Below are 22,205 nucleotides of genomic sequence, written 5' to 3'. Positions count from 1 at the left end.
TTTAAGTGAACGACCTATCAGCGTCCGTAGGAGCATAAATTGCGATTTGCAACAGGTCTCTACTGTTAAATCACGGCACTATGTTATGCAATCTGTCTTTCATATTTTACCTTTTCATACTTTCACTTTTTTATTCTCAATCTTTATGAATGCAACCTGTAGGCTTGTGAGTTTGCGTAACATGAAACGGTTTGATGATGAGATCTTAGCTGTCCCCCTTTTTATGAACAAGGAGCCAGTAACAATTGAACTTTGTTTTTGCAGAGGTGTGGGGGTGGGGTAATAAGTGAAAACATCAAATTCACAAAGTGTTACCATAAAAATATAGAAGCACAGTGGAGTTTATTTGCATGTCAGTTTCCTCTTAAATGAATTCAACTTGATTTCAACTTGTTATTATTTAAAAATGTACATTGTTCAGTCAGTTCAAATTACGTTTTATACACTTACAAAAGCAAAATCTTATAAAAATAATTCAGAATTAACTAACAAATTAACAGATAAATAGCTAATATCTTGCTGTTTCATTAATGCAAGTTCCAATTTAATGCATAAGATATCATGAACTAACAATGAACAATATATTTCTACACCATTTGTTAATGCAATTTAATAAAAATAAAAATGTTCATTGTTAATGTTAGTTCATAGTGCATTAATGTCAAATTTGTGATTTAAAAAAATGTATTGCTATATGTTGAAATGAAAATGAATCAAGATTAATAGCTAGCCTAAATGCTGTAAAAGTGTTGTTCATTCTTAGTTAATGTTAACTAATATTAACAAATGGAAACTTATTGTAAAGTGTTTACCATAGTTTCTATATAAATAAAAGCCATGTGAGGTTCAATTCTGTTTTTCAGGGTTAATAATACAATTTAGATGGACAAACATACTACTGCCTATGAATATTGATCATGTATTGGTCGGTTTTAGTATTTGATAAGAATTCACATGCTGAGTTATATTGTCACTCAAACAAAGCAGGAGTCTGTGTTAAAGAATCTGAATGTTATCTAGCGGCCAACCCTTTCAGCATGGCACCCATTTACAATTGAAGATAAGATGCAATTTATACTTGCAAGAGAGTAAACAAACCTAAAGTGGGACAATCTGTACGACACCCTGAGAAGGAGTGGGATATGCTGGACACCTTTATTTACCAGGCTCATTAAAATAAATTAAATGTAATATGTCCTATTTCAGTGTTTTGAATAGAAAATGATTTGGTCTTTCCATCTATTGCTCAATAAAAAGTGGTCTCTGCCTCATTGTGCCCTCTCTTTCCACAGGATTGCACTGCGTGGATACAATAAAACCGTGTGAAAATGGAGGAGTGTGTGACGATTCAAGATGCGTGTAAGCCCACAGTAATTTCATTGCATACGCACTTTTATTTCATGCTATGTTGTTATAAACTTCAGATCAAATGCATTGTTTGGCAATATTGCCCTGGTCTGATCTGGATGACTATTGCTGTTGTTATTGAACCTTGGTTACATATCACTTTCACATTGAGTTTCAAACACTTGCACAGTGCAGAAAAAGGACTATGAATGAAGCCAAACATGGTTGCTTTAGGAGATGTTTAGATCTACTGTATGCTGTGAAAAGTGTAATTTTAGTCTTAGTATAAGTGTCTAAATCATTCACTGTTTTTTGTGACTCTTATTTGAGATCCTTTAACTCAGGTTGGATCATAGAATGTAGTGTTAACAATAATGCATTCAGCCTCACCGCACCTGTTCTCAATATATCAGTCACCTAAAGAATATTTGTAATCTTGTGTGCTAGGGTTGTGCGATATACCGGTACTAACGAAATATCGCGATACCATCATATGCTCTATGATCTACTTCACACACATGCACGTGCGCACACACATATACACTTTCAACACACACTACTGGTGCTTGATTTTCATGGAGCGTGTTTAGTGTATAAGCTGCTGTGAACGCACAACAATATATTTCTACAAAAAAATCTCCTTCTCTGGTGCAGTTCAGAGATTTCAGCTTGCGAGTCACGCCAGAACTATTCCAGCATTAATGGGAAGCTAGATAAAACTAACTTATAAAAAAAAGAACTCAAAGGTCTGTCAAAATAAAAGTAATCATTAAAATAAAATGAAAGCTCTATTCGGCTGGATGCGTGCAATTGAATATATAAATTCTGTATAAAAATAAAAATATAATATTCAAAAAGTATTAATAATACTCATAATAACAATAGTATAATATTAAATGGTTGTATTATTATTATTATTATTATCTGTAAGCAATATCACAAAAGCAAATGAACTGAATATCAGCATGTTGTGATTCAGCCATAGCTGCCTTGTGCCTAAAGTAATCAGATTTATTTTTTTCATTTCTGTTTTCATTTATAATGTGAAGCTCTGTTGTGTAGCATTTTATTTTACCAAAAATGACATTTTGTTAAAAATAATAATTATATTTCATTTTATTATATCTGTAATCTGTGAACACCATTTTATCATAACTTTTAATTAAAAAATGTAACATGAAATCTAGAAAAATTTAAAAGGAAAATGCAGAATTTGTATCTGTAAGACTTTATGCAGTTCTTTTAATCAAGTAATTTTCTGTGTAATTTAATCAAAAACCTGAGGCTTTTTATTTGTTGATTATAGTATCAATTTAGTATTGATATCAAGGTACCTGGGCTGGTATTGTAAAAAGCCAAAATTTTGGTATTTTGGTATTTTTTCAGTCATGCCATGTAGCGTTCCAAATGCTTAACATTCCCTTCAACAGGCTTTGTCTTCATTGTTTATGCTAATACAAAGTGATTGTTATCACATGTAAGCCTGGGGCTGTTGTTTTATGTTTCCCGTCTGATTTGGAAAATTGTGTCTATGCACTCTAGCTTCCATTCATGGTGATTAGTGGGGAGTTTTTCCCAAGAGGCATTGGTATGTGGGAACCACTCTCAGTGGTTGTAAGTGAACACCAAATCAATAGGCTGTTAAACTATAAGCAATCCATTTAAATGTTTGGAAGGTGTGCCTCCACCAACCGATGGTTGTTAGAAGGGGAAGAAGAGGTGATTCAATTTGTTTGATTGTTTTTTCAATCTTCATTTGAGAATGAACTCCTACTTATATTCTATAGTCAAGTTTAATACTGAATGTTAGGTCTACTGTATGTGACAATTGTAAAAAGCATAGAGATTAAACAACTATAAGTGTCCCATAGCACTCTTTTTGTCAGTTCCCTGAGAAAACATATATGTTATATAGATTCTAAGTGCTAGTGCTAAATACAATATGTTAATCTTTATTAAGATTAACATTAATTTAAGGTAATTTAATATTTGTCGCCCGCTGTTGTTTCTTTGTCCTTGAGGCACAAAGCTTCCTTTAATCACCCCAGTATTAACCAATGAATCTCATACCCTCAGGCATGCTGCTATCAACTTGTCACTGACCAGGTATTTTGGATTAACCCTTTTTGTATTTTTAACCTGGCATTTTAATGCAGGAAGAGGTGGTTGATTATGGGTGGGTGTGAAACTTGGAAGTCTATGTCTTCACTGATTGATGATTGAATGCTGGGTGATTTTAGGGAAAAGGCTTGATTGGTTTCTTAGGACAAAATAAGATACTGTTTATAAAACTCGGGAATTTGATAAATATGCATTGAGATGGAGAATGCCTTCTGTGTCAGTTTTACAGTCCTTAATCATTACCCAGCACACATCAAGCCAAGTTATAAACACAGTGTGTTAGTAAATGTGTAATGGTGTTAAATGGTGTTTGTTTTGTCCTTTGTCATCCCTGTTCTACTCTTGAGAATTGATTATGAATTCAAAAGATTGTTTTATATTAGGGATTTAGTCATATATATCACAACAGACATTTTATGTTCTTGTGAAAAGCTTAATGCTATTTTTCATAGTGTGTGTTTATAGGGGAGTTAAGAGCAGTTCATGCATAATCTGTTGGGTTGGCGCCAACAGCGGGTGGTATTTCTCAAAGCAAAATGGGAACAGTAAATGTCATGCCACACAACATGGTAATACAAGCATCTAGAATGACCCTGCCTCAGGAGAGTAGTCTGACCTGTCCTTGTGCTATTGGGACAGAAGTCCCACTCCAACCCCCTCCCTAGAGATCCTAATGACACCAGAGATCCAAAACAACAGAAAGAGACCTTTATTCCTCCAGATACCAACCTGTAACCCAGCACCACTAGAGAGACCAGAGAGAGTGGAAGGAGGAAGAAAGGGAATATGAGAGTAAGGGAAAAGAGTGGATAATGGCACCTTCGACAGTCAGAGGCAAAGGTTGAAGTCAGACGTAGTAAGGAGTAGATGTGTCTTGGAACTGGTTGGACCTCAGCATTTCATAAGAACTCCACTGAGATTGTGAAGCTGTGTTGCAATCCAGTCCCTGAGAAAAACATCCAGACACCTGTTCCTCGCCATGACATATTTTGCTTCCTTAACATGAGAGCTAGTGTGCCTAGGGGAAGTTGATTAACCTATTTACAAGTGTGGCATCCTTGTTGTATAAAAGATTTCAAGTGACTGTAATATTATGTACATTTCACCTTTAATACTGTAATTGTTACCGGCTCATTTATGTGCCTGTTATGTTGACTGTTGTTCCACCCGGTTCTTGTTGTGACCCTGTATTAAGAAAATACTAGGCTAACCTATTTCTAGTTTGGCTTCTGTCATTTCATGGTCCCCTGCGCTGAGATCTTCAGTGGCTAGTAGAATCCATGACAGATTACAGGAGTAATCCCTCTATAACTCTCTCCCCTGAGTGCTTCCTCACAATGGGCCACAGTCCAATGTTTCTTGGGCTACATTTTATGAGCCAGCACAAGGATAACATCTGAAATTTTCTGTGAAAGCAGTTATTGACTGTGAGCCTTTACTTTGGCACAGGTGTGCTAGCTAATTTTGGCATGTAATCCCTATGAGGTCAACCACCTGTTGATGACATCACTAGACTGAGGTCTTCACATTTGAATTAGGGAGAAATCAGAGTGAATACTGTGCTGTGGAGCTAGTTATTCCGTAGGATTGTTAAATTCTGGCCCTGCCATGGTCCGTTACACTTTGAATCCCTCTTGTCTTCTCTGCAAGGCATGGAATGGCCAAGCACTTGTTGTGAAGAGTCAGGAAGCTCTGTTAAAGTGCTGTCGTGCCACTAATCTCATCCCCACAGCATAGAGAGCATGCAAGCAAGTGCAGTCGCAGTGTGAGGATAAAATCTCGACTGAAGCCAAGAGATAATTAGGCAGATTGTCAGGGTGTCTTTCAGAAAGGGTACAGCTGGAAGAGTAAGGCGGGGGTAGGGATGTGTGTTAGTTGGGGGGAGGGGGTTGTGTTAGGGTGTGGAGGGACAGCTGGTGGATGTTGTGATGGTAATCCAGTGAAGTCAGACCTGTACAAAAGGGGAGCGAAGGGCCAGGTGCTGCCATTGAGCGGCCTGACGCCCCATGCTGAGACAGACGGGCCAATGGAGGAGCGGAGCCGGCGGCCCACGGGCCTCCTAACACATGCTCACACACACACGCAGAGAAGTTATGTTGGAGGTTCCCCCATTGTCTGTGAATACTCATTGTACTTAAAGCCCAGGCCACTGTCACTCTTTGAGAACAAATAGTGGCAGACTGGAGATGAAAGTGTGCGAGTTGCAGAGCAAGGATGAGAGGCAAAAAGAAATCTGTGTTTACACTTTCCCCACTCTTTCTCTGAGACAGGAAGTGGATACAGTGAATCTCTATGGGTTATTGATGATGTCGCTTTGACCCCAGTAGCACAGTGACTCTATAAATTGTGAGTGTTGTGTTTTAGTGGCCCATGGAAGCTCTCAGGAAATGATGTATGAAGACAGTTAGACATGAAGCAGGCTCCTCAACCACTGGCCTTCTGCGGACTTACAGCTGGAGTTTATTTATAGAAAATCATTAAAGGTGCCCTTACAAAAGGGAAATCATTTAGTGCAGATTAACAATTGATATGCAAGACACTTTAACATTTAAATAAAGAATAGAGTATATTATAAGAAATGTCATAAATTCTGGAATATTTGAGGAGTGTTTTTAAGCAAAACTGTCAAAAAGGTGAGATTTGCACTGCCCATGCTGCCTGTGTAATTTCATGGTCCATTTTTTTTAATGGATTGAGGCATTTACTCGATAGTAAGTAGATTGAGAAGAGAACCCTAATGATTCAATGAACTTTGGGTTTGAGATTGGTTGGGGTGTAATTGAGTTTGACAGTTGGGGGAAAGTAGTAACTAAGGCCTGCGTAGTTTGAGGCTGAAAGCAGGGATCCCTGGTTCCCAGGCACTGTCTCAGGAAGTGCTGACTCCTGACCCTTATACTCAACTCATATCCTGTCTATCAAGACAGCTGAGAAAAGCTTATGATCTGCTCTTGCCCTCTCTCTCTTGCGAACTCATTTTTATGAAACTTAAGATTGCACAAAGAAAAACCCTGTTTTGTGTGAGTGTGGCTCACCTACCAAGGACCCAAAAGATATTATCTACATAAAACCACCCAGTAGTTCTGGTTTTAAAAAATTGCTAATCATTTTATTGAAATTATTCTGATATACACATGCACATAGTGCATAAGGAGGCCCAGCTGGGCTAAAGTAGGTTTTAGAGCACTACAGTTTGGTTTGGTGTTTTTGATAATCGGAAAGATAAAAGCGGGGATCTCACCCTTTAACTCTAAATGCCTGAGCGGTTTATGGGTGACAGAGCTTTTGATAAAAGGCATTCTTTGTCCGCTACCTGAGCATTGTCTTCCAGACATATCAGACTTTCTGGAACAATGTATTTTATTTTCAAAATGAGTTCTGCAGGACCCTATGAAGGACAAACCAGGCTATAGCAAAAACTGTTTTGAAAATATGTGGAGTTTTAGTTTGTGATTGTGCAAAGCAAAACATCTTCAGATTTCCATCTCTAGTTTTCTGAAGAGCCATATTAGTGAACACAGTCATGAGGCTTCACATCTGCAGTATCAGTATGAAAAGACAGCTTCTCTTTGAGTTCCAAGAGATCTGGATCAGTTTAGGTTGTGGGGTTTTGTGGTGAAGTACAGCAAAGAATGCTTTGGAAGACCTCAAGTCTGGGATGCATACAACGTGGTTATGGTTGGCTTGTTAGCAAGTCCAGAAATTCCAGAGTTCTTTTTCATTAGCATTGACATTTATTGGTTTAATTTTCTTACCAATTCATTTCAAAAGGATCAAATGTAGTCTGATAAATGTATTTTGAACTTAAAATGAAATATTGCATATTTTATTTTATATGATCTTTAAGGCTTTATTTTCAAAATCTTTAGACATGATAGACCATTATCATTTTATAGTGCAAACCACTTCCAGTAAGCAATAACCTTATGGATGGATAATTATGGCCAATACAAAACAGAACGATAGTATCATAGGATGGCAATCTTGGATAGCTAGGTTCCCTAGGTTTGCAGGTGCTGCTTGTTGAGAAGGTCCCTGTTTATATTTAATTTATATTTTTATATTGGTTCAAATTCATAATATTGGAATCATGCCTCAAAACCATGTTCTCAAAACAACTTTCGAATGCATAGGCCCATTAAAAAAAAAAAAATCTTTACTTTCAGTGAAATCTGGAAGGTTCAATTCCTGTGAAAGTTCTGAAACTGTCCCCACAAACCCCCACCCTCTCTCCTCAGCCATGGGTTACTGTTGCCAGGCTACAGCTGAATCTTGTTGGTTCGTTTGAGCTCAGACCTGAAAGCCCAGCAGTTTGGGCCAGTGCTCCCCCACTCTCAGACAATAGGGTTCTGACTCCTTTAGCTCTTTTATTTGGCCCACAGTGCTCCCCTACCCCCACATTGGTTCCTCTTTGAGAATATGGGTAGTTAGGAGGGGGCAGTTGGAGGAGGGGGAGCTAGCTCTTGTTGGCAGTGTGGTGTCAGTATGGACTCTTCACAAAGGAATGGAGTGGCTATATTCCAGACACTGCCAGAGACAGTTTTTGTTTCTTAAGGGACTTTTTGGCATTTTGATACCTTGAAAGTTGCTTAAAACCTCACACTTTCATTGTTTTCAACGCAAACAAAACAGGGTTTAGTTTCAGTGACATTAATAGTGGATGACCTGCCCTCAACTGATTTCCTGTTGTACTAAGGCAAGTGTTAGGCTTGTGGAATGTGTAGTTATTGTCTTTCACCCAAGTGTGGGAAGGATGGCTTCAAGTAACCAACAGATTAGAATCCTGTCAGAAGCTCTCTCATGCTTGGTGCCTCCTGGACCATGACTGACCACATGAAGCTCTTTTAGGGAGACATGGCATGTTTTTGCTTCTCATCCACAGGTGTTGTGACCTTAGACTGCTAGATAATTGTATGGTATTGTACTAAGGAGAATAGTGTCAGGCTACACCACTACAATGACCCAGAGAGCAGGAAAAACAGCATAGGATAACCAGAGATGCCGAGCTTCACATTAATCATGCCGACAGCATCTACATTTTTTTTAACACATTTAAGTTTTACAACTCATTGGAAGTCCTAAAAGCCATCAGTGCCTATTCATTTCTTTTGATATGATTTGTAAATACACCTAGGACGGAAACATGCTTCATGCAAGTACACAAATGAAGACACAAGCTCTTGGCAAACGAATGGTCCAGCGAATCTGCTTGCTTTTTTGGGGTTTTCCACTGTGGATAGTACCTGGTACCTGATACTTTTTTAGTACCACCTCGGTCGAAGTTCCAAGCGAGCCGAGCTGATAATAAATGTGACGTCAAAATCCTGCAGATCACTGATTGGTCAGGGAGAATCGTCACTACCCACATCACTGGATTTCCGACACGTGACATCAACTCACTAGTTTTAAAATTAACAACAGCGATAACAGTATCATTTGTTCATGCAACTTTCTGATTGTGAAAAAAGAAATGGCTGTACGCAAAACCACGGCGTGTTCAATAAATGAGGTGTAGACAGTCCACTCGTTAGCGATTAGCGAAACGAAACAGTCTCACAGGAAGTGTCTCAGCTTTTGGCCGCACACGGCTACCACCAGACCTACCAACAGTGTAGGGAAAAGTTAAAAAAAACTTAAAAGTGACTACAGAACCATCAAGGAAAAGTGGAAAGTGGTTCAACCAAATGGACGCTATCATACTAGCGAGCAATGGGAGGGAGAGTGCCCTGGACTGCCGTTGATCCACGATGGAGGATGGTATGTTTTGCTATGTTAACTCTATACTCTAACTCTAACTACGCTTATTTAGTTGACCAGCTACTGGAAGCTTGCTTCTAAAATAACCAGGCCAATTTAACTGTTACACTTGTGTAAAATCACCATGCAACAACTGGTTTATGCAACACAATGAGATAGTAGCTAACAGCTAGCTTGTGTTATTGTTTTGGTCAGTTTATGTCACGTTTAAAATGATATCACGGCAGTAGAGGTGGCACAACTATGAAGATCAGCCTATAATCCCACTCACGTTGAGATGGCACTAAACTGCAGTGGAAATGCAAACTCAGAAACGTAAAGCGAGGAGAGTTGAGGCGAGTCGAACCGTAACGTGCATTGGAAAAGTGGCATATGTAACGCTGTGGCGATGGTGCTCAATGGGGAAATACATTTTTCTGCAAAAGTTTTTGCCATAAAACCAAATTACTTATTATTTAAGTAAGTTATTGAGCTATAAATGCATTGATTTTAACTGACTTGCTCAGCAATATTCCCTTCGAAATGTTGCTCTGCGTTACAATATGTTACTTGGAAAATGTTTATACTAATATCCACTATAGTGTCCCTTGAGGCAACGTTGAAAATCCAATGCATATTTGCATTCTGTTATGAATTGTGGTCTTAACAATTATGAATTGTGGTGTGACACATTTTGGAAAGCAATGATGCACAAAATCAAGCTTGTTTTGTTAGCAGTGCCTGCATTTATGTACTTGCATAGAGACATTTTTGGCCTTTAGATTAAAAGGTTAGTTCACCCAAAAATGAAATTTCTCTCGTCATTGAGAAAGTGTATGACTTTCTTTCTTCTGCTAAACACCAGCTCAATATTTCAGCTATGTAGGTCCATACAATGCAAGTGAATAATGAACTCCAAAGATCCAAAAATTAGATAAAGTCAGCATAAAAGTAATCCATAAGGCTCCAGTGGGTTTGTGTGAGAACTGACCAAAATGTAACTCCTTTTCACTGTACATCTTGACAACAGTCTCCGTTGCGATCATGATTTAAAGCTTGATTACACTACATATAGGGCAATCTAGCACTGTATGCATAAAGTGCTTGGAAGTCTAATCAAGCTTGAAATCATGATCAAGCCTAGAGACTGTAATGACAAGATGTACAGTGAAAAATTTGTTACATTTTGGTCTGTTCTCACCCAAAACCAACTGGATCATCTTATAAGACATTGATTAAACCACTGGAGTTTTATGGATTACTTTTATAATGACTTTTTCTCCTTTTTGAGCTTTTGGAGTTCTTGTCACTATTCACTTGCATTGTATGGACCTACAGAGCTGAAATATTCTTCTAAAAATATTTGTTTGTGTTCAGCAGAAGAAAGAAAGTCATACACATCTGGGATGGCATGAGGGTGAGTAACTGATGAGATAATTCTACTTTTTGGTTGAACTAAACCTTTAACATAGATTTACATTTCTAAGTAAGATTGCAGATTTTTGAATGATCTGTATTTTCCTACACTGTGTCTACTGAATTCTTATCCTGACATTTCTTTGTTGTTTCTCAGTGTCCTAGGAGAGGAAAGTGTTCGTAAGTTACACAGTGTGTTTTGAGTGTGCTTGTGAGATATTTGTGGTGGTGTTTGGCCTTGCAGTTTTTTGTCTTTTTTTAAGCTATGAGTCAGTTCCTAATTGTCAATTGTCCCTGTCCGACTGCTTCATTAACCTACTTCTGGATTGAACATTATCAGAGAAGGTGTGTTGTGAGCATGCTTCCAATACCAATGTGCATGCGATCTAACTGCCTGCTTGTGTGTGTGAGTGTGTGTGGGCGGGTTTGGGTGCCTTTTTGTTTTAGGTAACAAACTGGTAATTTCAATGGTTTTATGCTATAAATGTGGTTTATGAAAACATTTCTAGTGTCCCCATAATACAAATTGCTCAAAAAACAAACCCTACAAAGTTTTTTTTAAATGTAAAAATGCAGAAAGTTTTTAGTGAGGGTTAGGTTTATGGGTAGGGTTAGGGGATAGAATCTATAGTTTGTACAGTATAAAATACAATATGTCTATGGAAAATCCTCATCAGGATAGACGCAAAAACGTGTGTGTGTTGTGCGCATCTGTTTGGAGTTAATTTCATAGACAGAATAGTGCCATTGTTTTGGGTGTAATCCTTGAAAAAACTAGGGAGGAGGCAGACAGCCAAAGCAGCGCTGACAGATGTGAACAGTTGTTTGGTGCTGCTGTGCTTGCAGCTGGCGCGAGCCGTCATTGATGTTGTGACATTATAGGATTCCTTTTTCTACCCACTACTACTTCCCACCTCACCCTTGTCTACCCGGATCTTCCGAAGGGGTCAAGGGTCATGGTACATTTGACTCAGTTGTCAGATTAAGTAACAAAGGGCCCAGGCTGAAAGCAAAAACGGCAATTTTCCATGTACATTGGCCCTCAAAAGTTACAGAATTCTCCTTCATAGAACATTCTCACTCACAAAGGAGTTCCTGTCAGGTTGGAGCCTATTACAATTAGTTATTTTTCACCATGAACGCTCTGATAGGACTCTTGGCTGTATGTTTTTTCAGGGACTCTGATAGGCACAGCCAAGGCTCAGACAAAAGAATGTATGTTTTGGCTGCTGAATACTGTGTGAGGACAAATAGCATAACCTCTACAGTCCTCCCCCTGCTGCTACTTGACCAATATCTACACATTCTCACACGCTTTTACCAAGGTTTTTCATAATCAAATAAGTTTGTAAAACCAGTATGGATACACACACAGTGAATGCATTCCAAATCTCACACACGCATGTATGCTTTCGTGTTTTGCATGGCCAGAGCCTCCTTTTCTTTGTATGTTGAAATAGCTCTTTTCAACACATCATCAATTCCTCAAGGTCCAGTAACTCTTTGAAATCCCACAAGCAGTTTCTTAGTGGTCCTCTCCATTCTGGTCTTTCCAACATTTCTTTTTTAACTGCTTTCTCACCACTTTTTGGAGATTTTGTAACAAGAAACATTTTAAAATAGCTAGATGGAAAGATATACCCTAGATTGTGACTGGTTTGGCCTTTATCAAACATTCCTTTACTGCTGAACATGTACATACACACACAAACACACACGCACGCGACACACATTCTCTCCACATTCACATCAACTGTTTCCTAAGCGAGCAACAGGCTGTAAATTAGCCTGTATCCAGACATTCTTCAGCACTTAAAGGCCCATGCCCCGAATGGGCACTTTTATAAGGGTTTGAGTGTCAGACTGCATACTAGTTGAACCTTGATGCGGGGTCGCCACCCCTGTCTCCTCAAAGCTTTTTATGTGCTGCAACTCCCAGTTAAATATTTTTGGTGACCTCCTAGATTCCAGACAAAGTTAATTTGCCTCTAAATAAATCCTGCCAAACCATGACAAATAGCCAAGGGGATGAAGGGTAGGGGGTGATTGGTGGGGTGTCAGGCTTGCTAGGCCGTCTGTGAGGTTACCACAGCAACAGGAATCTGGGATTCAGAAAGAGAGTGTGTTTTCAGAGCAGGAGACGAGGGATTACAGGAAATATGACATGACATGACTCTCCATACCAGACTCGTCCCCCATTCCACCCTCCGAAAGACATTCCCTTACAGATGCCCCTCCAACCCACCCCCTGACATTATCATCACAATCAGACTGCTGACCTATGACATCTGACCTCCCAGCATGTGAAGGTTTCATAGGGAAAAGTTGTGCGGTGCATTGGGGGCTCAAGAGGTGCAGGAGTAGCTTTGAGGTATTCATGGAGAACTCTTTTTGAATTATTGCTGCTCCATTTCTTCCTTGTTTTACATTCAAGACTCTAGTAGCTGAGTCAAGGAAAAACTCTCAATAGACATTCTGCCTTATGGCATTTCATGTTGCTGGCTGTGTTGAAAAGACTACAAAAAAACATCATGGTTACTGTTGTAACCTCTGTTCCCCGAGGGAAGGAACGAGATGCTGTGTCAAATGAAATGACACAAGGGGTCTTCCTGGGATGCCAAACGTAACTCTGAACCTGAAAAAAGGCCAATGTCAAGTTGGCAGACAGAATTTGCATGCCCTGCCCCGGAAATACGGGTATAAAGGGAAGCGGGGCAGTGAGTGCCAGTCAGGATTTTGCACCGAGGAGCCGAAATAAGGTACGGCCATTTACAGTGACTGGTCTAGTGCTGTGGCAGGAGGGACACAAAGGCTTGTTCCTTCCCTCGGGAATGGAGGTTACAACAGTAACCATGACGTTCCCCTTCTGTCACTCACTCGACGTTGTGTCGAATGAAGTGACACAAGGGGTCCCATATAAAAACGCCATGCACTGACCATGTTACGTGAACTACCGAGACAGGTGCAAGCAGGCTACTGTGTGCTAGAGGCAACTGTGTCGGCTGCACGTAGCCCTCCCCAACGCCCCCAAAGAGGGGTCACATTCAGACCTTAGGTTCCCCGCACCCCTGAGGGGGGGAAACAGGTGCTACATGACTAGCCTGGGAGCGAGCCCGGCAGCCGCACCTTTGCTCTCACTATGTCTCTCACATAGGATGTGAAGTGGCTGGGGCTATCTTAACGCTTTAAAATGTGTCGGGGATGGCGGTCTTTCCCGGTCCTAACCTTTCAGGGGGAAAAAACCCTGCAGAGGCCACATCCTGCCTCGAAAGGGGGGTCTCTGAAGGCCCAAGAGGACCACAGAGAGATCCGAGGAGGGGAACAGGCTAGGCCGGGGAGGGTTCAGTCTCCAGGCGCCTTTCAGGAACCTGATAATTAAGTCGTGCTTACCTAGGGATTTGCAATCTACTGTGTCGCGGTGGACTGTGATAGCAGCTACATACACCTTCAAGGTGGAGGGCGACAGCCTCCCTTCCAGCCTCTCCTGCAGGAATTAAAGCACTGACCGAACTGCGCACCTCTGCTGGTCTTCGGCTCGAGAAGAACACCAATTCGCGAACAAGCGCCACTTTAGGGCATAAAGTTGTCTGGTGGAGGGAGCTCTGGCTTGGTTGATCGTGTCTTCGACTGCATGTGGTAGATCCACTAGATCTTCCGCATCCCATCCAGGGGCTAAACTTGGAGGTTCCAGAGATCTGGGTGTGGGTACCATAGGGTGCCCCGTCCCTGAGAATGAAGGTCCTTCCTCAGGGGAATTTTCCAGGGAGGTGCTGTCGTGAGGAGTGTAAAAATCCGAGAACCAGGCCTGGGTGGGCCAGTAAGGGGCCACCAGGATGACCTGTTACTCATCCTCCCTGATCTTGCTCAGCACCTGTGCAAGCAGGCTCACTGGGGGAAATGCGTACTTCGCAGCCCTCTGGGCCAGCTGTGTGCCAGCGCGTCTGTTCCGAGAGGAGCTCCGGTCAGGGAGTACCAGAGCGGGCAGTGGGAGTTGTCTTGGGAGGCAAAGAGATCTATCTGTGCCTTGCCGAATTGGTCCCATATCAGCTGGACCACCTGGGGGTGGAGCCTCCACTCTCCACTGTGCGAAACCTGCCGTGACAGCGCATCCGCTGTCGTGTTGCAGTTGCCAGGGATGTGAGTGGTGCGCAGCGACCTGAGTCACGGCTGACTCCAAAGGAGGAGATGGCGGACAAGTTGTGACATATGACGAGAGCATATGCCGCCTTGGCGATTTATGTGGCTATGACCGGCGCCGTGACCCGAGGATCCAATCGAATAGCCGTGAGGGGGGACGGAGGTTTCCAGTCCAGCCTCGTGCTCACGGCGGCCCGGGAAAGCATAGCAGACATCTGCACATCGGCCTCAGACTGGGCGAGCAGACCCGAAGGTGGCAGCCCAAACGAGTCATCAGCATCAGACGCCGCTGTGACGCTCTCCGATGCAGCGGCGATGTTGTCATCCAATTCCGGGGGCTCAAGGGAGAATGCCGGCTGACCGCACTCATCCCGAGCTCGGACGGAAGTAAGCAAGCGTGTTGGGGCGGGTGGGTCGTGGGTATTTACCCGGCAAAACCGAGCCCGTCGTCATCCCCAAATCGCCAGCCGGGTCGCCCTCAATCCCGTGGATAGAAGGAACGACGCGGGGGCCAGCTGAAGTGGCTTTCTCTCGTGAGAAAAGAAAGCCGCTACCGCAATGTTGCCATGGCTATGTTCTCGCACTGAGCACATGAACCATTCATAAAACGCTGCCTGCGTGTGATCGCAGCCCAGGCACGAGAGGCAGCTTTTATGACCATCAGAAGTGGAGAGAATTCAACCGCATCCAGGAACTACACAGAGGCTGAAAGACATCTTTAAAAAGACGGATGTTCAATGCATGCTGTGTATTACTCTTTTATGAGTGGGAACTCAAACTCTTTTAGAGGAAATAAAAGAGGCAGTGGTGGCTCAGTGGTTGAGGCTCAGGCAGTGGTGGCTCAGTGGTTGAGGCTCAGGGTTACTGACCAGAAGGTTGGGGGTTCAAGCCCCAGCACCACCAAGATGCCACTGTTGGGCCCTTGAGCAAGGCCCTTAACTCCAGGTTGCTCCGGGGGGATTGTCCCTGTAATAAGTGCACTGTAAGTCGCTTTGGATAAAAGCGTCTGCCAAATGCATAAATATAAATATAATATATAAATATAAATAAACTCTCAAAGCACCCAGGGGCGTAGACTGCACAGCGTGCAGAGAGAGAGAACGCCAGTTGGAAATGCGCCGTAGATCCAACAGCAGTGCTTATTGCCAGTAGAGGTGAGTGAAACAGTGGTGAACTCAGCTTACTGTTGCACAACCGTTCGGCTCCGAAGAAAAATTCTGACTGTTATTCTCTGCCCCGCTTCCCTTTTTACCCGTATGTCCGGGTCGGGTTATGCAAATTCTGTCTGCCAACTTGACATTGACCTTTACTCAGGTTCAGAGGTACGTTTGGCATCCCAGGAAGACCCCTTGTGTCACTTCATTCGACACAACATCGAGTGAGTTACAGAAGGGGAAAAAAACATGATTAAATGCTTTTTTTTATATACAGTATCATTCCGTAGTCCAATCCAATTGTTGGCCTCTTTCCCTTTCAAATTCTCAGACTTTCTGAATAAAAACAAGCAGCCATCGTCAGCTGTTATACCCTAGACTTTTAAAGTCAACAATATTGTTATCAAGCAGACATCGCTAATGAACAATATCAGTGACACAAGTTAACATTTTCCTTTCTAAAATCCATCCATCCATCCATCGTCAACCACTTATCCTGTGTACAGGGTCGCGGGGGGCTGGAGCCTATCCCAGCTAACATTGGGCGAAAGGCGGGGGACACCCTGGACAGGTCGCCAGTCCATCGCAGCCTTTCTAAAATATGCCTCTAAATTATGAATTCAGCAACACCTAGGCTATTCGTTAACAGCAATAAGTCAATTTTATCCTTAAAATAACTGTCCCTGTTCAATATCAGACATGAACAAGTAAAGACACTTTACTCATAAAACTTGGATTTCTGGACACTGGCAACTTCTGGGCTCAACATGCTGGCCCGGTCAAGCAAGTATCTCAGATTTGTTTTTGCCCTGACGTTATGCCATTTTCACTGGCCCATTTTGCAATTTTCACTGGTTATTTTTATCAGTATATTTTTAAACGTGTCTGAAAATGTTTTTTTATATATATATAAAATAATAATTTTAAAATATTTACTAGGTTTTTCATTTGCAATAATAATTGGAACTTAAACATATATGTAAGATTTCATTAGAGCTTTATCATAAACACAGATGGAAAATTAACTGATTTTGTAGCACCGGTGGGTTTTAGGGGTTTTAAAATTAAAATAAATAATTAAAAATACATTAATGGGCTGAAACAAATAATAATAGTAATGTACATTAATATTGCAAATGCAGTTAACAATATTAATCAGCACTGATTAGCACAGACGAACCTGCTCTGCACTCGTGCCGAGCTGTGGCATGTCATGCGGTTTTATCGGGTAGCGTTGTTTCATCACACTTTATGGAGTATTTGGCTTTTGGTGTTTCCCATACACAGCAGAAAATGGCAGCCTTGGTAAATATGAGCAAAGAAGGCTGTGAAAAACAAATATGCATTGTTTATCCTTTTGATCTTTCATTAAAAAAATCTAGTTTTTTCCAAAATGCTTTGACCATAATTATTGGCACCCTTTTATTCAATACTTTTTGCAACCTCCCTTTGCCAAGATAACAGCTCTGATTCTTCTCTTATAATGCCTGATGAGGTTGGAGAACACCTGGCAAGGGATCTGAGACCATTCCTCCAAACAGAATCTCTCCAGAACCTTCCAATTCAGAGGTCCATGTTTGTGGACTCTCCTCTTCATTTCACTCCACAAATTTTCTGTCAAGGCAGAATCTTGATTTTGTGGTCAGTGAACCATTTTTGCATTGATTTTGATGTTTGTTTTGGATAATTGTCCTGCTGGAAGATCCAACCAGGGCCCATTTTCATACACTGAGGCAGCCAGGTTTTGATTTTTATCTGTTGGTATTTGAGTCTGTGATGCCATGTATCCGAACAAGATGTCCAGCACCTCTGGAAGAAGAACAGCCCCACAACATTAAAGATCCAGCACCACATTTAACCATGGGCATTGGGTACTTCTTCATCTCTGTGTGCGCCAAACCCATCTCTGGTGTCTGCTGCCAAAAGCTCTTTTTTTATTTCATCTGATCATAGAACCCGGGGCCGGTTGCATAAAACTGTTTTAGTCTAAAATGTTTGTCTTAATTTTTTCAATCAGTTGTATAAAACTTAGATCAGTCTAATTTAAGACTAAAATGTAAGACAGCACACCCCTAGGCTAACTTTTGTTAGCATTCCATGTTGCCATGGAAAATAACTGTCTTTTGAGCCAGTGGGGGCTTCAGTTGAGTGCTAAAAGGGGCTTGTAGAAGACTTTGACTTCAACAAAGGTAACAAAATGTTGGATTAAAATCACAAAATTTGCACTGTAGTCCTCAACAAAAAAAGTCCTAGAAAATTGTAGCAAATATTTTCAGCGAATAAAACTGTATCCACTGTTGGCCATTTTTTGAAAGCTTTTTACTTTTCCCATTCTGCAATGCAATTTAGACTGTCTTACTAAAGACAACTGTGAGCTTGTTTTATGCAACAGGCTTTCTATGGCATCTTTAGCTAGTCAAACTAATTATTAGATTGTTAGTCTTAAGTTAACCGGCCCCTGGTCGCATTTGAAGTTCCAGTAGTGTCTGGCAAACTGAAGATGCTTGAGTTTGTTGTTGGATGAGAGCAGAGGCTTTTTTCCTTGAAACCCTCCCAAACAACTTGTGGTGATGTAGGTGATGTCTGCTTTTTTTTTTTTTTTTTTTTTTTTTGACTTTCTGACCCCTAGACCCAACAGATTCCTGCAAATCTCCAGCTGTGATTCTTGGAGACACTTTGGCCACTTGAACCATCCTTCTGACCGTGCATGGAGACAATATAGACACTTCCTTTTCCAGGTCAATTTTTAAGATCTCCAGTTGATTGGAACTTGTTAATTATTGCCCTGATGGTGTAAATGGCCATTTTCTTTTCTTTTTTGGCCATTTTTCTCCCCAATTTGAATGCCCAATTCCCAATGCGCTTTAAGTCCTCATGGTGGCATAGTGACTCGCCTCAATCCGGGTGGCGGAGGATGAGTTTCAGTTGCCTCCACGTCTGAGACATCAATCCGTGCATCTTATCACGTGGCTTGTTGAGCTCGTTACCATGAAGACATAGCGCCGTGGAAGCTGGAGGCTTCATGCTATTCTCTGCGGCATCCATACATAACACACCACGCACCCCACAGAGAACAAGAACCACATTATAGTGACCACAAGGAGGTTACCCCATGTTTCTCTACCCTCCCTAGCAACCTGGCTAATTTGGTTGCTTAGGAGACCTGGCTGGAGTCACTCAGCATGCCCTGGATTCAAACTCGTGACTCCAGGGGTGATAGTCAGCGTCTTTACTTGCCCCCAGGATATTGACCTTTTCAATGCTTTGGCTATTTTCTTATAGCCACTTCCCTTTTTGTGAAGCTCAACAACCTTTTGCCGCACATCAGAACTATATTCTTTAGTCTAACACATTGTGATTGATGATTAGGGAAATTTGGCCTGTGTGTTACCTCATATGTGTACCCCTGTGCAACAGGAAGTCATGGCTGAAAATTGTCATGTTCCTAGTCACCCGGGTGTACTAAAATATTTAAAATATGTAGGGGAATATACTTCAGATATATTTTTCTCATAATAATTTCTAACCAATAATTGTGGCCAACGTGTTTGAGAAAAATATTTATTTATAATGAGATATTCCCCCTCTTTCAATTATTTTACTTCAATTAAAGGTTCGATTTTTGTGATTTCTTTTAATAAAAGATCAAAAGGATAAACAATGCAGATTTTTTTGACAGCATTATTTGCTCATATTTACCACGGGTGCAAATATTTTTGGCCACCACTGTAATAGCGGCATTGTAGTTGTAGTTGCACAGGTGCAATCTCTTACGAAATTAAATTGCCATTTAGTAGTAGTCTAGAGCAGTCTTCAACCTATTCTTACTGATGCTTCCGAGACATCACAAGTCATTCTTGTCTCACAATTTCAATAAAACTTTTTCTATTAGCCAGCTAGATAACTTTATCTTGCTTGGTGACAATTTTAAATCGGCATTTTTTGCAGCAACGATGGTTTTATTATAGTATTAGTATTATTATATCTCTGAATGTGAAATATTTTCTGTAAGTGTGTCCCCCACACAGCAGATCACTGTCATGGCATCCTCCATCTTGCTGGGTAGAAAAACAGTTGTTGCCACCAGAGCTGGGAGATAAAACGATATAGATAATTAATAATAAAAAAAAGAGATTTCGACATCTAGTAATTTTTAGTTAATAGATAAAAAATAACTTTCCTACATCTAAATGATCGGATCAGGTGCATGTCATTAAAACAGCAGTCAGTTCGGAAAGTTATACACAACTAGCTAACTGAATCACAGTCATGAAATCAGCCTTTTAGAAAGTGTTAGCAGGCAGTCCTCCTGCTGTCATTGAAACCAGCAATGAGGCTTGGTAGCCATAAGTTAGCTAGTTGTGTTAGCTATCCGGATAAGATGATATTGTTGTGTACCAAACAGGACAGTGCTGACAATGCAATACAGCTACCATCTGAACAAAACAACAACTCTGATATCAATAGAATTGCTTTTTATTTATGTACGATTTAGTTAAATGTTTTTTCATGATCCATTGCGCTGTCATGGGCAAGAAAGTGTTTTTCTTCTTGTGATATTTGTTGGTGGTTGGCAAACCAGCTTTTGTAGGATTAAATCCTAAATTGAGTGACCTTATGCTGTAGAGTTTACTTGTAAACAAACAAGTTGTGTTTAATTCATTTTTGAGGTTCAACAAACATGTGGAATGCAGTTCCACATTAATGTAATGAAATGTATATCATGATAAATATCAATATCAAATGATTGGTTAAATATCGTGATAATATTTTTGGCCATATTGGCCAGCCATAGTTGCCACTGTTAAGAGTATCACTTGTTTGAGCATTTAAAATGGCTGAACGGACTGTAAAGACCTTATACACAGAAGCGCCATCTTTATTTTTGGCAGGTATGACAGCGAGGGATAGACTCGCTGTCTCTTCAGTGGATTTTACTGTTTGGTGCTTTGGATCATTCTGCTTAGGAAAAAACAAAATTTCCCCAAAATTTCAGTTGACAAAAAACTGCAGAAAACAGGAGTTGTGGAATATGAGATGTGATGTAGGATCTTAATACATTTCATGCCATTGAAGAGACTGCAATCTATCCCACAGGGTGTCTTTTTCATTCACGTCAAAAAATCAAATATGGTGCTACTGTGAATAAGGTCTATAGATCATGGAACATCAACGGGTTCTGGCTGTGGTCTGGCAGAGATTTAAAACAGCACCTCATATAGGCCAAGCCCTTCGCTGAAGCCTCTCACTGAGGTCAGAAAGAAACTACTTATGGGGGAAAAGACGCCAGCCACAAAAGAGGCGAAACAACAAAGGGACAGATAGTTCTGTATAAAAAGTTGTCATCCTGTAACAGGGAGAGGAGGAAAAGACATTGTTGTCTCTGCCCAGGGGTTGTTTTACAGTGAAAAGAGAGAGAGGGCCTGGGGGGGGACACACAGAGAACAGACCATCCCAGTGCTTGTCATCAGCTTCAAACAGCCTTTCAAACGTGCAAGTTCATCCTGTGGTGGTGCTCCCTGTGTGGGTGTAAGGTTACCCAACACACACTCGCTTCTCATGCCTTGTCAACCAAAGGCTCTAGAGCCCATGAGAGAAATGGGTTTTCAAGTACTGTAATCATTGTTGTTGTTTTTTATCTTACTTGTATAGTTTCAGGTCACACTCAATTGTCCGTCAAGATAACCTTATTTAATAAAAAGGCATAGAATTAGAGAGCAAAAAGAAGTGTATTCTTTTGGCACAAAGTTGCTTGTTCACCACCTCATACCTACGACTTGTGGTCTCCTGTCTTTTGAGTGGCCTCCAGTGTAAACGTAACCAATCAAACTTTGTACCGGTTGCAGAAGGTCTCTTGGGTGAATACAGGTAACACTGTTATTCACAGCTGTGCTTTACAATTAAATGCTGCTGAGAGATCTGAATTTGGGCTGGGCAATAAAACGATATTGATATTTAAAAAAAACAAACCTCTATATCAATGATAAACCTTTGAGTCATTTTCAATATATTGCCTATGTTCTACATCTGTGGTTCCCAACCCTGGAGTCCCTTAAACACTGCACATTTTGTATATCTCCCTTTTTTGACACCCAGTTCAGGTCTTAGAGTCTCCACTAACGGGCTGATGAGTTAAATCAGGTGTGTTTGATTTGGGAGATGTCCTGGGGACCTCCAGGAACAGGGTTGAGAACCTAGTTCTACATCTAGACGATCGGATCATGGTACATGTCACTAAAAACGTAAGTAGTTCAGCCAGTTAGGAAGCATTAGCTAGCAGCTAGCTATTCAGTTAAT

At 41.0% G+C, this 22,205-nt stretch overlaps 1 protein-coding gene across 1 annotated transcript in view; it reads left to right on the top strand.

Annotated features, from left to right (window-relative positions):
- LOC127652488 (neurogenic locus notch homolog protein 2-like) overlaps positions 1 to 22,205 on the top strand; it is a 52,129-nt gene that overhangs the window by 874 nt on the left and 29,050 nt on the right. Inside the window, exon 2 of the mRNA XM_052138635.1 lies at positions 1,293 to 1,359. Coding sequence (XP_051994595.1) covers positions 1,293 to 1,359 — 67 coding nt within the window. The remainder of the gene's footprint in view (positions 1 to 1,292; positions 1,360 to 22,205) is intronic.

The sequence above is a fragment of the Xyrauchen texanus genome, chromosome 12 (assembly GCF_025860055.1).
Source record: "Xyrauchen texanus isolate HMW12.3.18 chromosome 12, RBS_HiC_50CHRs, whole genome shotgun sequence".
In the NCBI taxonomy this organism is placed as follows: Eukaryota; Metazoa; Chordata; class Actinopteri; order Cypriniformes; family Catostomidae; genus Xyrauchen; species Xyrauchen texanus.
Note: the sequence above shows the minus strand (reverse complement) of the source record. Positions and strands in the feature narration are given on the sequence as shown.